This window comes from Lagopus muta, chromosome 8, assembly GCF_023343835.1.
Source record: "Lagopus muta isolate bLagMut1 chromosome 8, bLagMut1 primary, whole genome shotgun sequence".
In the NCBI taxonomy this organism is placed as follows: Eukaryota; Metazoa; Chordata; class Aves; order Galliformes; family Phasianidae; genus Lagopus; species Lagopus muta.
In genome coordinates, this window is record NC_064440.1 from 32,095,635 (window position 1) to 32,109,855 (window position 14,221).

A 14,221-nucleotide genomic window follows, 5' to 3' on the forward strand; every position below is an offset into this window, starting at 1 on the left:
CTGCTCTTTTCTTAAGGTGACAAGTCTGTGATCTGTAGTCCTAGCCCACACCCCTGTTCATTCCATGACCAAAATATCACTGACCCAGCTTGAAAGAGAGTTACTGTAAATGAATTCCTGGGGGATGATAAGGATTTGTCCCGCTCTTGCAGATCGCATACAAATACAGTTTAATGCAATGGAAAATGGCAGTACATTTTTTCTGCTTTCTTGAGTTGTACCATTTAATGGATCAGTGTTCCTCCCATCCAAAGTAAATATGCTTTCACTATTTATCCAGTAGCTTCTCAAACAGTGTAAACATGATACTGACATCTGAATAGTATCAGTTTATGGCTTATAAAATAGTGGATAATGTAGCATTTTCTCCATGACTTCTCAATCATGTTGAAAAAACAACTTGATATTTCACTCCCTGTCTATTTATAAATTGGGGGTGCGAACAGAACTTCATTGTGACAAGTGAAGAATTGAACAGCAAAGTGTTAAAGCAACTGTAAAGATACATCTGGCTGAGTAATCCAGTTGCAAGGTAAAACATAGATTTCTTATTTATGGGAAAGGGTTTTTTAGGGTTCTGTCATCAGCTTTGACAGGACTGGCTGCAAAATGGGATTCAGCGGTGTGTGGCTGTCAAGAACCTTACTTCTTTAAAGTGGATACTAACTTTTTCAGCTGTGCTCTGCAGAAGCCAGTCTGGAATACCCTGTAAAGTGTTGTCACTTCAAGGTGAGGCAGGATGTCAGTCACTGTTAAGAGCTGTCTTTAAAACTTAACCTTACACACTTGGCACACTTAGTAGAGCAAGGTGATGGTACATTTCTGCCTTAGGAAAATGGCAAAGATACTTTCTAGCGTGATCAACCATGGAAGTATCACTAAAGACTGTGAGCAGTGCCGGTGTTCACAAGACAAACTGTGTTTTGTCGTGACACTGTTGTGTGTTAAAAGTGTTATCATAAAACGTAGGCTTCCTTGGTTTCACTTCCCTCTTCCTACCTTGAGAAGTTTTGTATTGCACACCCTGTCCCCATGCCAAGGAAAAGGTTAACCCTGGGTTCATCCCACTTATTCCAGGAAAGGGGAAAAAACAAAACAAGAATTTTTCTACTGAGAACTTCTCTGAGCAGAACGTGAAGTAGGAGATTCTGCTATTAGACAAGGGTGTCATGGCAATAAAGAGCAGAGCTTGCTGGAGTGCATTTTGTTTTTATTTTTAACAGATTAATTGTCAAACAGCTATGATGACCTGCCTCCCACACAGCTTTGCTTTACAGTTCTGCTGCCTTCTAGCTAAGCACAGTATGTTGCTGAAGACCTCTCAGTGGATGACTAAAACCAAAAGCTGCAAACGGCCTTGGGGATTACTCAGATCTTATTTGGGGATCTCTTGGAAGGCAATCCATTATACTGGCACTGGCCTACCAAACTATTTAGAGAGTTTACTGATGGCACTGCTTTATCTCTAGATGAAAGAAGTTTAAACATGTTTTTAATACATGGAAAGAATCATAAACTTCTGAATATGCTAGAACAGCTATGAGCTGTCAAGAAACTATAAGCAGATGCTGAGATTGCTGTGCCTGTCACCACCTTGTACCAGTGTTCACAGCTCCTCCTGCGCTTATGCTTTGTTTACTGGTGTATTTCCACAGGGCACAGTACTTGGGAAGATTGAATTTGAAGGTCAACCCACAGAGTTTGCAGACCCAAATAAGCAGAACTTAATTGCAGAAGTTTCAACAAAGGTGAGAACTTGCAGTCCCAGTTCTGAACACTCTGGATATTAGCTGCTCCTCATTTGCTCTGAAGATGAGCAGTCTGGTCCTTTTTTAAATCGTGTAACTTCTAGACCTTGAAGGTCTGTGATTTCAGCATCATTCAGGTTTGGATTTGCTGCAGTAAGTGGTTACCTGAGATGCCACTAGACTACATGGGCAGCCTTGAAAGTCCAGGATCTCACTAACTTACATCAGTGCCTTCTGTACCTTGAGTCAGGGCCTTCTTGCTACATACAAGCATATCAGTTGCTTATTGAGGTCTTTGTGATCTATGATTGCAAGATGCCAGTGAAGCCATTTCGAGCAGTAACTCAGCAACAGGTAAGGTTGCTGATGATAAACTCTGCAATTATAAAGACAGAATTATTCCAAAGGTGTTGAAAATGGCTTTTAAAAGGGCAGTATAATAAGATAAATGGAGCTTTGGTAGTCTCGTTATGTTTATAAGTTCATTTTCTAGGCTTGAAAAACAGCATCACAAAATAAAGCTGACAGTGAAGTAAGCTGTTTAGTGTTGATAATTACTGGACGTAATTAATCTATCAGTTGCCGAACAGTTATTTTCATGTTAATCAGGATACATTAAAACCTGCTAATCAATTTATTTCAGAGAGATTTATTTTTTTCCTTTTTTCTTCCTCTCCCCAGCATCAACAGATGCTAGCATATAGAATCTGTACACTAGCATTGCTTGTACAAGGCTGGGAGTTTAGGAAACTTGCCAGTGCTTTGTTTTTTGGAGATTTATTTTGGTGCCGGGGTTCCAGAACAAATGGAAGAGATTTCACCACTTGAAGTTAAAAGGTCTTTTCTATCTACACATTCAGCCCCATGGTTTTTTTTTTTTTGTTCTCACCACTGTTGCCAGGAGGGGTTTCTTCTCATCCTGACTGCTGGCTTACAGCTTTCCAACATTATCATATTGGACTGGGACATTTTTTATAGGCTGGGCTGTGAGCAGATGAGGGAAATCCTTTGGCTTAGAGGGGACATATTATAACATTTCCCTGCTTCAGTTCCCAGTCTAGCCATAGTCTGCCAGATGTGGGGATCAGTGCTCTGCAGTACAGAGGAAGAGTAAGTGTGAAGGGAAGGACTGTGAAGACAGCAGGGACTAAATTCAGTCCTGCTGCTGAAACAAATCATAGCCTAGTTAAATGGACAAGGATAAGTTTTGAGAAGAAGGTGGTTAAAATAACTCCACAAAGTTTTGTTCTTCAGTTCTCTCTGGCCCTCGCTGCACCTTCAAACCTTGTAGAGGAGGGCAGTGGCTCCTTGTGCCCTGACTCTTCCATCTCTGCTCCTGAAATGGCAGTCAATCACTCCTGATGATAGTGAGAGGTGTCTTCACACAGGGCGCGCTCTTGCTTATATTCTATCAATCTGTTCAGTCTTTGAGAAGATACCAACTCAACCTAGAACTGAATTAGGATAGCACAGAGGGAGAAACTGTTAAAAAATCTTGTGCTCCCTATAGAGGGGCTATTTTTTTTTCCTTCTATCTGGTTATAATTCTTCTTGAAAAGAATCAATTCATCACTCAGCGCCAAGGTATATTGGGCGTGGATTTTAGCACATTTCATAAAGAGGCCCAGTTGTGAAATACAAATGCCAGGGAAGCTGATTAAAAGGGAGTTGTTTAGCTCACTTAAAAACAAATATGATAAATGTCTTTATCATGTTCCATTCCAGTTACAACCAGCAGATAAGTGGGTATACAAATGGTCCAGTTTCAGGACAGAGGCAGGTGACCTGTCATAGCAATTTACTTTGTGGGGTGGGAACAGCAGCTGGAAGAGAAGGTGCCAAGAGAAGTGTTGTCAGATGTGTAAAATTCTGTGTGTCACATAGCTGATGCTCAGTGGTAGATGACCAGTCTGTAGTGCAGTGATGCTCTGGAAGTCTGCCACAAACTCTAACCAGCCATGCTAAGCTTTGGTCTTACTGTGACTGGCAACTTGGGACGGTGTTTAATGGGATGGATCTGTAGCTGGTGTGAAGCAACCTTGCTCTACTGACATCAGCACGATGATTTCACTTCAGCTGAAAATCTCTCCCCTTGTATCTGGCAGTTCTCTTGAGCTGTAATGATCTGTGAGAACTGACTTGCTACTTCACTGCTAATGAGGTGAAACATGGGGAAAAAAGCTTGTCATTAGCTATGGAAACAAGTAACTTCTTAGGGATTGCTGTCACTGCTGCAATCAACAAGATATGAAATGGTATTATCATCTCTACTTTAACAAAAAAAAAAAAGAGAAAGTGTTAATATCGGTGGTACTTCTGAAGATTTCTCTGTAAATTGGTTGTTAAGCACCAGTCTGCATGTTGCTGAAGAGTTCTTCTGCTACTTATGTGTTTTGTGGGGTTAGGGGTGATACTTTATTTACAGCTTGGTCTCTCTTTTTATAGGAAGTCAAGGTGTTTGGCAAAGGGAACCCAATTAGAATTGTAGCAGTTGACTGTGGGTTGAAGAACAACGTTATTCGTCTGCTGGTAAAGGTAGATCAGTGCTTTCTATCCTTTATCGCCTGTTTTGCTTTGGTAAGAGCTTTGCCTGTGTACTCAATAGCCTTCCTTCCAGGTGGACAGATTAATTCCAGTAACTGCTTCCCTCCTAAAATGAAGTACAGGTGATTTTTGTTTTAGGATGATGCTTATGGTTTGTGAAGGTTTCTTGAACTTAATGCCTGATATTGAGGGGGTAAGGAAGTGGACTTGTGCAGCAACCTTTCAGGCATAAAGAATTCCAGGAGGGTGAATTTGAAAGAAACAAGGCTCTTTGTGTCTAAAGAACAACCTACCCAACACTGTCAAAAATGAGTCAATGGGAAAAAGTTTTGCAGTGAGAGTGGCTGCTGAGTGGCTGAAGCAGAGAGGCAGAGAAGATGTGCAATGTCTGTCCTTGAAGATACTGGAAACTCAACTGACCAATGCCTTGGTAACCTGCCTTAAAGTGGAAGTCACCCCTGCTTTGAGCAGGGATTGCATCAGACTGCCTGGGCTCCCTCCAGCCAGAGTTATTCTTCAATTTGAGGATTTCTTGAAAATCTTCTTTTGTTAGCACTGAGGTGTAGCTGTCCTGACTTATCTGACTTCTCACACAGGAGGAGCGAAGGTGGTATCTTCTCATTCTCTGGATGTACAAGCTTTACTTGTCTCTGTTCTCTAGTTAATGTGGATGTTCATCCCCGTTTGGATGTGCAAGACTATTTCTGGCATGCCACAGAAGGAGTTTGTGTGCTAACTCTGTGTTAGCAGTTAGGATGATTGCACTGTCTACAAGTGAGCACGTTGCATGCGTGTGCACACCTCTTTCACATACCATTACTAAGCTGTGATCTCATTACTGAATTTCAGAAAGACTTGTCAGGTGCTGTGGTGTCTCAAAGGCACAGAATCCTACCAGGCTTGTGAAATAATCTGGACATAGCTAAAAATAGTCTTGCTATTATACCTGGTAAAGGAATGGCTGAAATCCTGACTCAGCCCCTGGGAAAAAAAAACAGCCTTCAGACATAAACATTTGTTCCTTTGCTCTCCTCATTGCTTGTTTTTCTCCCAGCAAGGTGCAGAAGTACATTTAGTTCCGTGGAATCATGATTTTACCAGCATGGAGTATGATGGGCTCATAATTTCTGGAGGTCCAGGAGATCCCATGAAGGCCCAGGAAGTGATTCAGAATGTCAGAAAGGTACAGTGTGACAGCCAGTGGGCCAGTTTTTTTGTGCTTACCTTTTTTTGTCACATAGTTGAAATGTAAACACTTGGTTGCACTGACACGTTAAGAGCCAAATATCTTGCAGCCATTTCAGCTTCCTAGTATATTCTTTACCTCAGTCCACTGGGAGTTGAGTCTCCACACCAGTAGACACAATAAGGCTATACAGACCTTACCATGATTGCCTTACCAGTGCCTTAAAATGCCCTGTACTCTTTTAGCACCTTTGTGACCTCGTGAAAGAGCCCTGATTTTTCAGCAATGTTCTTTCAAATAACGTTGTACTTGAATTCAAAGTATCATTTATTCTCCTTGAGTAGACTGAGAAATTAAGCTGAGGTTTCCCTCTGAGGCAGAGGAGAGGAGAAACTTTTCCTTTGTAGGCTGTTGCTACCCTTGCATTCACCGTTTTTCTGCATGTGGCTGCTGTGAGGGTACATGGTTTATGCTGGGATTGTTGAACAGAGTCACTCCAGTGTCTCTTGAAAACCTTTTCATTTTAGGTCCTGGAGAGCAATCGCCCAGAACCTTTGTTTGGAATTGGCATGGGGAATCTAATCACTGGAATTGCAGCTGGAGCTACTTCCTACAAGATGCAGATGGCCAACAGGTGCAGCAGCTCTTCTGCTTTCCAGGGCCCAAATAGATCATCGCAGCATCATTAAAGGCCACCAGACAGCAGTGTCTTCCTTCTGAACTGTCTCAACAGAAGCTAGTATGGCAGTAGCACTACTTCAGTCTTGACATTCTCCTTGCCTTTAATTAAACTGCCCTGATGTGCATTGCTGTTTCTGAGGGTAATTGGTCTCCACCAAACTGAGGGATTGTGAAGTTTCTCCTAGGATTTGCTATTTTGTGGCATTTAGTCACACCTGACACTTCAGACTGCTGCTTTCTGACCCTTTCCTTTTCCGTTTCTCTTTCAGAGGACAGAACCAGCCTGTCCTGAATGCAGTGAATGGACAAGCTGTCATCACTGCTCAGAATCATGCTTATGCTATCGACAGCTCTACCCTCCCACCTGGCTGGAAGCCTCTTTTTGTGAATGTCAATGATCAAACAAATGAGGTGAGTGCATGCTTTCCTATTTTTCTAATCTGTAGATAGCAGCCTTTAGTGAGTAAAAATTCCGTCTCACCTTATTTTTCCTCCTTGCAGTCAGGTTATAATTAGTCATCAGAACTAAACTTAGTGACCTGATCCTATTTACTTTACTTGGAGCCCTGCCATGCAACCCAACAGAAGGTGGGCCGTTACTTCTGTTGTCTGTATGAGCCCAAAATGCACAGCTGCAACAGTGACCTCATGATTTCCCTGGCAATGCTGCCTTATTAATTTCAATGATTTCCCTACTGCAAGTGCACCAACCCTTGTCTGCGTACTGTTGGGTTCATTCTGTGCTACGCATCACAGAAAAGGAATGTTATTAGAGTTGAATTTGGTGCTTTAATGTGAATAGAACTCCAAGGTCCAAATGTCAGGAGGGAAACAGGCAGTTGCCTCTACAGAACAGCTTACCAGATCTGAAGTAGAGGGCTCCTGCCAAGTGACCCCCATGTGGGGAAAAATGGAAAGATTTGAAATAAGAAAAAAAAAAGCTTGACCACTAGATGTTCACAGATAAACATGGAAGTAAAACAAAATCCCATTACTCAAGTCTGTTAAGGTCTGAGACACTGAGGAGCATCTTAGGCTCTGTAGTTGACCATGATAAATACTGTATTAGGCCTACTTTTGTGTGGGTCTTGCTATTTATCAGAAAGTCTGTTGGAAAAGAAGGACCATTTCTGTGTCCCCCTCAGTCTCTTACACCTCCATAGATTTGTCCATGTGCTAGGGAGGGATGAGGAGCAGTGCAATTTTGGCACGGAGGTGCACAGACAGGAACAGGGTTGAATGGGCTCTCATATGCAGTCTGTTTTAATCTTGTTTGGAAAAGAAGAAATGCTGACTGATCTGACCCATCACAGCTGGACAAGGCCAGTACAGATTTCCAAACACTGACAAACCATGGAATATTTTCAAGAGATTTGTATGTAGGTAGTAATAATATGAGCATTCAGGGAAAACTTGACACATCAGTGGCGCTCTTTAATCGGAGGGCAGAAACTCAGTGTGGTCAGCAGCTCATCTCATGCCATTGCCCTACCCCAGCATCCCACCCTGCAGCTCTGGATGGCAGTGTTGCTCAGTAGGAGCTGCTGGGACTCCTTTGTCCATTCGCAAGGGAAACAGATTGTATGAGAAGTATTTTTTTTCTGAATTCCCTCTTGAGGGAATTTTGATTTCCTCTATCTGGAATCAGAGGCCATGAGCAGTAGTCTGGACTATGCTGCCTGGTGCTATCAGGCTTGCAGCTGAGAAGTTTGTTCTGTCTGACTCTAACTGAAAATAAGAGTGCTGTCTCCAAACTCAGCTATTCAGCATTTCTTCATAGCTCTTGCACATTCAGAGCAGCGTTCCCACTTCATCACAGACCCAAAAATGACTCAGGGCAGACATCATGTGCAAGGCTCTGTGTCAGTATTCAAAGTGAGTTACAGAAATAAAGAGCATGACTGAAGTCTCGCTCTTGTAACGGTCTTGTAACGGACCTAGCAAGATCGGGGCAGTAAAACCAGAGACATGGGACCCTTTAAGGTGACCATTTCTTGCTGTGTGTGCTGTTTTCTTCTTTGCCTGGTCCAGAATTTCCTCTGCAGGCAGACTAGCCTATCTGCTCTGCTACGTGTGTGCAATTGAATAGTGTTTGCGATTGTAATGGAAGTGAGGTCTCCACTATGCTTCTCAGCCATGTACAGTTCAGTGAGTTGGACAGGCATTGGAACCTTCTCAGAAGAGCAAAAAGCTTTAAGGCTCCTCAGGTAAGACATAGTCTGAAGTCTGGGAATGAAACAGGTTTAAATTTGGCAGTCTTTAAAAGCATCCCAGCTCCTTAGCCTTCTGTACTTACAAGGAAAATGTCTGGCTTTCTGTCTTCTTGCCCACTTGCAAGGAAGTGCTTAAGATAAATGTTTTTAATCCTGCAGGGAATTATGCATGAGACCAGACCAATTTTCACAGCACAGTTCTACCCAGATGCAAATCCTGGGCCGACAGACACGGAGGTATTGTGTGAGAATTGATCCAGCCTTACTTCTATGTGCGCTGGGGAGTACAGATACGTATAAGCTACAGTGACAAATCTTTATGTTGGTGATGGTCCTAAATCTTGTTTTTGGAAAAGTTAAGATCCTCGCTGAGGACCCAATCGTGCATAAGCTTGTTCTGCTTAGTTTGAATCACAGTTAATTACAATCAGCAGCAAGGCATCTATTGACTTCTGTGTGCTTTGGATCAATGGTTCCATTCACATGATGTGCGTGCTTCGAGTCCTGGTGGGATTATTTGTGTGTTGGAAGTTACTGAAGTGCTTAAGCCTTTGCAGGATCAGGCTCAAATCTCTTGTACCTGGGGTGATTGCAAAAGGAAAAGGATTTCATCTTAGACAAAAAAATCCCAGCCAGATGTTTCGTAATAAAATCATTAACTTTCTAATACATTTTAGTTCCACTTGCAAATTTTATAATTACTGCAGAGTTATGTAGATGAATTCACACTTTCTCACTCTGCTTCTCCTAAGTGAAATGAAATTATAATCCCCCATCTGTGACTTTTCACAAATTCTGTAACAACTGGTTGCGTAGTCACAGAGTCTGACGAAACAACAAAGGAGATGTGGAAGGCAGAGGAGGCAGGTCAGAACGTAAATATACTTCTTAGCCTTTCTTGATAAGGTGGAAATATAGATGGAAGTGCTTATTTTAATCTTAATTTGATATTGTTCATTAAACTTGCAAGTAAATTTCGTGATATCAAGAACTAATTCTTGCTGATGTGATTGACTTGAGTTCTCTGAGATGAACAACCCTCAGCTACCTCTTCCAAGTAGGTGCACTTCCTCTGGTTGGATGGATTTGATTATTTAGGTGCTGTACTGCTAGGCTTGCAGGATCCATCCATGCTCATTGCCACAGGTGATTCCCTGCAACCAGCTTCAGGGGCTGAGCTCTCTAAATGTGGAGATGGGTGCAGTCAGGGTGTATTCTGCTGTGTCCTGCTGCCTCCTCTGCCTGCCCTTGCTGGCTGCAATGCAGGCAAGCTTGTGAGATGAGGGAGGTGGAAACTGGAGAAAAAATCCCTCACAGCTGCTCTGAGATCCCCTCTGGAAGGACAACATACTGAGTTAGCACAAATGACTTTTAGATATACCTCTACAGATCCCACCTCTGTAACAGAATCCATTCCACACGGTTCACTTGAGGTAGTTAAGTGTATGGTTTTCTGTATATTAGCTTTCAATGTGCACTCATTCATTCTACTGCCAACCATACACAAACAGAGCACACAGACGTGATTTATGTGTTTTCTCCCTGATATGACCTCCCTTTCTTGAATGCAGCTTTGTCAGATACACCAAAGTCTCTATAAATAATGGTCCCCTCCTTTCTGATGAAGAGAAATCTGCCTTCTAAAGGCAGTGGTGTAGAGTTGATAGCCTGCGCTCCCTAACAGCCTGCTTTTTTCCTCGTTTGCTTGTTATTAGTTTTGTTCAACTTTGGAGATTAAATACCTGTGTTTGTTTTTCCCAGTTCCTGTTTGATTCATTTATCTCACTGATTAAGAGAGGGAAAGGCACTACCATTGCTTCGGTCCTGCCCAAGGCTGGAGCAACAGCTTCTAGAGTGGAGGTCAGTGTACAGATGCTCTTCATTCCTGCCTGTCAGTGAGGCTAGGAGCTTGCTGGTTCCTGCTGAATCCACCATACAAAGTGGCATAAGAAGCAGACCGTGGAAGTTGAAGGAGGCCTCCCTTGCAAAAGGTTTTTCTTGCTGTGTTACTGACTCCCTGTTCTTTCAGAAAATGTTAAGATCTGAAGTGACGCGTAGTTTTCTTTCTACTTCTCCCAAGAAGGGTGCTCTCCCAGCAGTGTATGAGATGCCCAGGGATAATCTGCACGTGACATTTTCTGCCAGCATCGTCATGTTGCTGCTTTGCTGATGCTTAGCAAATAAGTCCGAAATTCCTAGCGTGAATTTCATGCAGTATTGCTATCTTAGAAAGTAGCTGGACTCTGTGGGCAGCTAAAGTGAAGCATGGCTCTCTATTAAGTATTTTACAATTAACACATTTATTGCATGCCTTATGCACAAATCATGTTTCTCTATCCAAAGAGATATGGGAGGAGTCTTGGAGAAATACCTTTAGAAGTAAAGCTGCAGTGTTTTTGGAGGTTACTTATTTTTTCTTTCTAGAATGTGTGTTTTCTAATTTGAGGCTGCTCTGTGCTGCACAGTCTCCATTCATTTCAACATCTCCACCACAGTACTGACTTTGTCCATTCTGTTTCACACCTTTAGGTCTCCAAAGTTCTCATTCTAGGATCTGGGGGTCTGTCGATCGGTCAGGCAGGGGAATTTGATTACTCTGGATCTCAGGCTGTGAAAGCTCTGAAGGTGAGAAGGATACTTGAAAAATGCTGACCTACACTTAATGTACTTTCCTTTCTCACAGAGAACTACGCTCACCTGACTGTGGTATCACATGGGCAGTGAAGTTGGTAAGAAGAAATAGCTATAGGGATATTTAGCCATTTTTTCTTTGTGAATTTGTTGGTTCAGTGATCTGAGCAGTTGTAGTAGCTGCCTTTGGAGAAAGTGATAATTGTGATCTGCTTTAATTTCAGTCAGGGCCATTCTATTCCTGTGCTGATGTTGAAGTCAGCAAAGGAAAAAAAGAAACCAATTACGATAATCTTAGATATAATCTGTGGTAGGTCTAGGTTGAACCTAATGTTATAATACGTCGTGTCCTGTATATGCTTTCTTTGTGCCCTGTATTGCTATTGCTGGCTGTTGGTTTGAAGTGACAGTATTTTCAGAAAGATGAGAATAGGTTTAGGAGTGGAGGATGCCAGAGCGGGTGAGTGCAGATAATGACCTGAGTCAGAAGAGAGGCATCTCACTCCTTTCTTTTCTCTTTTGTCCTTCAAACTCAGCTCCGGTTTGTAGATGAAAGTGCTCTTTAATGATAAACATTCCCAACTTGACCTCCCACAGTGCCCTTTCCCTTCCTGTGGCCAGCAGCTAGCAGCTCTGATCTGCTGTAGGCTAATCAGCCATTCCAAAGCAGTACTTGCTCTTCCTGACCTTGCCTCTGGTGATGTGATTTACAGCTGCATGCAGGAGAGAAGGCAGTGGCTACCAGAGCATGGATGGGAGAGAACAGGGACAATTAACAGGAGACAAAAAAGAGATTTCTTTCTCCTAGACATCTTATTTTTATTTTCTTCTAAATAATCGGTATGGATTTTCACTGCTGGATGCTCTGATTCACTGTGCTATGTACTTCTGTTCTTCTGAGTCTGTTGGATGCCAGCTCCTGATTAAGAAGGTGCTGCTGTTTACATTCAGTCCTATACAGTTACGTGTGTGCCCTTATGTAGGACTAAGACCTTGTGGAGCTGGGACTGCCCCAGTCAGTGAATTTGTGTTTGCAAGAATGCTTCTTAAAGGCAGGAAGATCCTCTGAAGAGCCTGGAAGCATCTGTGAACAGCAGAGACAGGGCTGTGGTCATCTGCAAACCTTGATAACTTGCACTGGGGATTCTCCCAGCTGTTCTGAGTACAGGTGGATATTACACAAAAGGAGGAATGGAGCGCTCTGAAGTATTGTTAATTAGTTATTTTAACTAGGATGTGATGAAATTCTCCGGTTAGAATGGGTATCTATTGTGCAGAATGTCGTGCACTTAAACAAACAAACAAACCAAAAAACAAACAGAAGTGGGAGGAAAGAGTTGCAAAGGCAAATAGCAACTGGATTAAAATCTTGCATCCCAAATAACTGGGCTTGGGGGCATTGATTCTGCTCGTTAGTTATTTTCCTCATCTCTGCCAGCTGGTCCTTAAGACACCTTGCCCCAGATAAGTAGGAAAGGAAGTGATGTTATATAGATATGCCACCTTGCTGTTATGAAGTCATGTTCCTTCCTGCTCCCCTATTCATTGCAGTAGAAGTGTAGCTGTGAATTCCTGAGCACATTCATTAGAGAAGAATAACTTGGTCAGTGAACAACCCTCCTCCTTCAGCAGTGGCATGAAAACCACAGATAAGAGTCATTGGTCTAGAACTGAAATATTTTCTGTGAGAATTTTGTTCTATCTTTCCCCTGCTCCACACATTTTTAAGGAAAGTAAAAAAAATCCAGCTTTTCCTTGGAAAGTGTCAACAGAAATGTATAGTCTTTGAAGCAGTATTGAAGTTATCAAAGGAAAGAAGAGAAATGTTATCTAGTACTTGACCTAAGTAATCAGAGAGAGCATTCAGTAAGAATCCCACTGCTCCAGGTGGGCTGTGTATTTGTGGCCCAAGCAGTTTTTGAAACAAACAGAAAAATCCTGTGGTGTTCTCATAAGTTCGGTGAACTCAGGGGAAGAAAAGCTTCTATAGTTCCTACACCAATCCCAGCAAAAATTGCATAGCATTTGCTTGAGAAATGGCTGACATAATCTGCCAACCTTTTTCCTATTTTTTCTCTTATTTATTTCTCTGTTTATCTATTTATTTATATTTTGGCTTTCGTTTCTGTTTGTTCTGAAAGTTTCCATTTTTCTTTCTTAGCTTCTGTTACTCCCATATGGCAAACTTTTCTCTTCAAATGTATTTTGCATCAATAGTTGGCATTGTTTCCAAAGGGTTTACTTACATGGAGTAACTTATTGCCTTACCCGAAATTGGTGGAGATTAGGATGAGTTCCCATAAAAGTAAGGCCAGAGCCTTTCCTCTTCCCAGTACACCTTTTAAATAAAGCAGTAATATGTTACCCTCCACCTCTCTGTGATTGATGTGTGGTCTTTACTATTATTTTTTTCAGGATGGCCACAATCTGAGCTCCTTATCAAAACTTGGTTAGTTTCTTCTTTATGCACTAATGTGTTTTGAGAGTGAGAAGAGTTGATCTGCTCAGCGCTTGTATGGCTTTTCCATTGTTGAGCAAGCTGTAGTGAAATAGACAAAAGAGTAGGAAAACCATCACTACTACAGCAGGAAGCAAATCATAAACTCGACTATCTTTTTATCTCAGTTTCTCATCTGTGACAGAGAAAAAGCAGTATGAAGTTCTGGCTAACCTTTGCCTTGCATATAGAAGCAGAGATTTTGTCTTTTATATCTTAAGGAACCTATATTGTGCTGCCGGTGGAACTTCTTGATGAACCCCTTCTCTCCTTGCTGCTGATAATATTGTTATCTTTTACTGTGTGTGCCAAGTTTAAATGCAGATTTTCATTTTTCAGGAAGAAAATGTAAAAATTGTCCTCATGAATCCCAACATCGCTTCAGTGCAGACAAATGAGACCGGCTTAAAGCAGGCTGACGCTGTGTATTTCCTCCCCATCACTCCACGGTTTGTCACAGAGGTCATCAAGGCAGAGCATCCTGATGGATTAATTTTGGGCATGGGTGGCCAAACAGCTCTCAACTGCGGTGAGTGCAGTACAGACACCTTGGCAGCTCTTGCAGGCAAATTCATTGCAATCACCATTTATGCAGACATGCAAGATCTGTGATACGTTGCCTGGAGGTTATAGACAGAGATGCTGACCATGTGGGAAAAAGTAACTGCTAAACTGTGAACATAGCATCTAATCACTGCTTTTGATACTTAAAAGTAACGCA

General features: G+C 42.1%; 1 protein-coding gene across 3 annotated transcripts in view; it reads left to right on the top strand.

The window, feature by feature from the left end:
• CPS1 (carbamoyl-phosphate synthase 1) overlaps positions 1-14,221 on the top strand; it is a 112,514-nt gene that overhangs the window by 26,207 nt on the left and 72,086 nt on the right. For all 3 annotated transcript variants that reach the window (XM_048953784.1, XM_048953786.1, XM_048953785.1), the window contains exons 6-14: positions 1,656-1,748; positions 4,194-4,283; positions 5,347-5,475; positions 6,006-6,112; positions 6,429-6,570; positions 8,532-8,609; positions 10,134-10,232; positions 10,902-10,997; positions 13,840-14,029. In XM_048953784.1, coding sequence (XP_048809741.1) covers positions 1,656-1,748; positions 4,194-4,283; positions 5,347-5,475; positions 6,006-6,112; positions 6,429-6,570; positions 8,532-8,609; positions 10,134-10,232; positions 10,902-10,997; positions 13,840-14,029 — 1,024 coding nt within the window. The remainder of the gene's footprint in view (positions 1-1,655; positions 1,749-4,193; positions 4,284-5,346; positions 5,476-6,005; positions 6,113-6,428; positions 6,571-8,531; positions 8,610-10,133; positions 10,233-10,901; positions 10,998-13,839; positions 14,030-14,221) is intronic.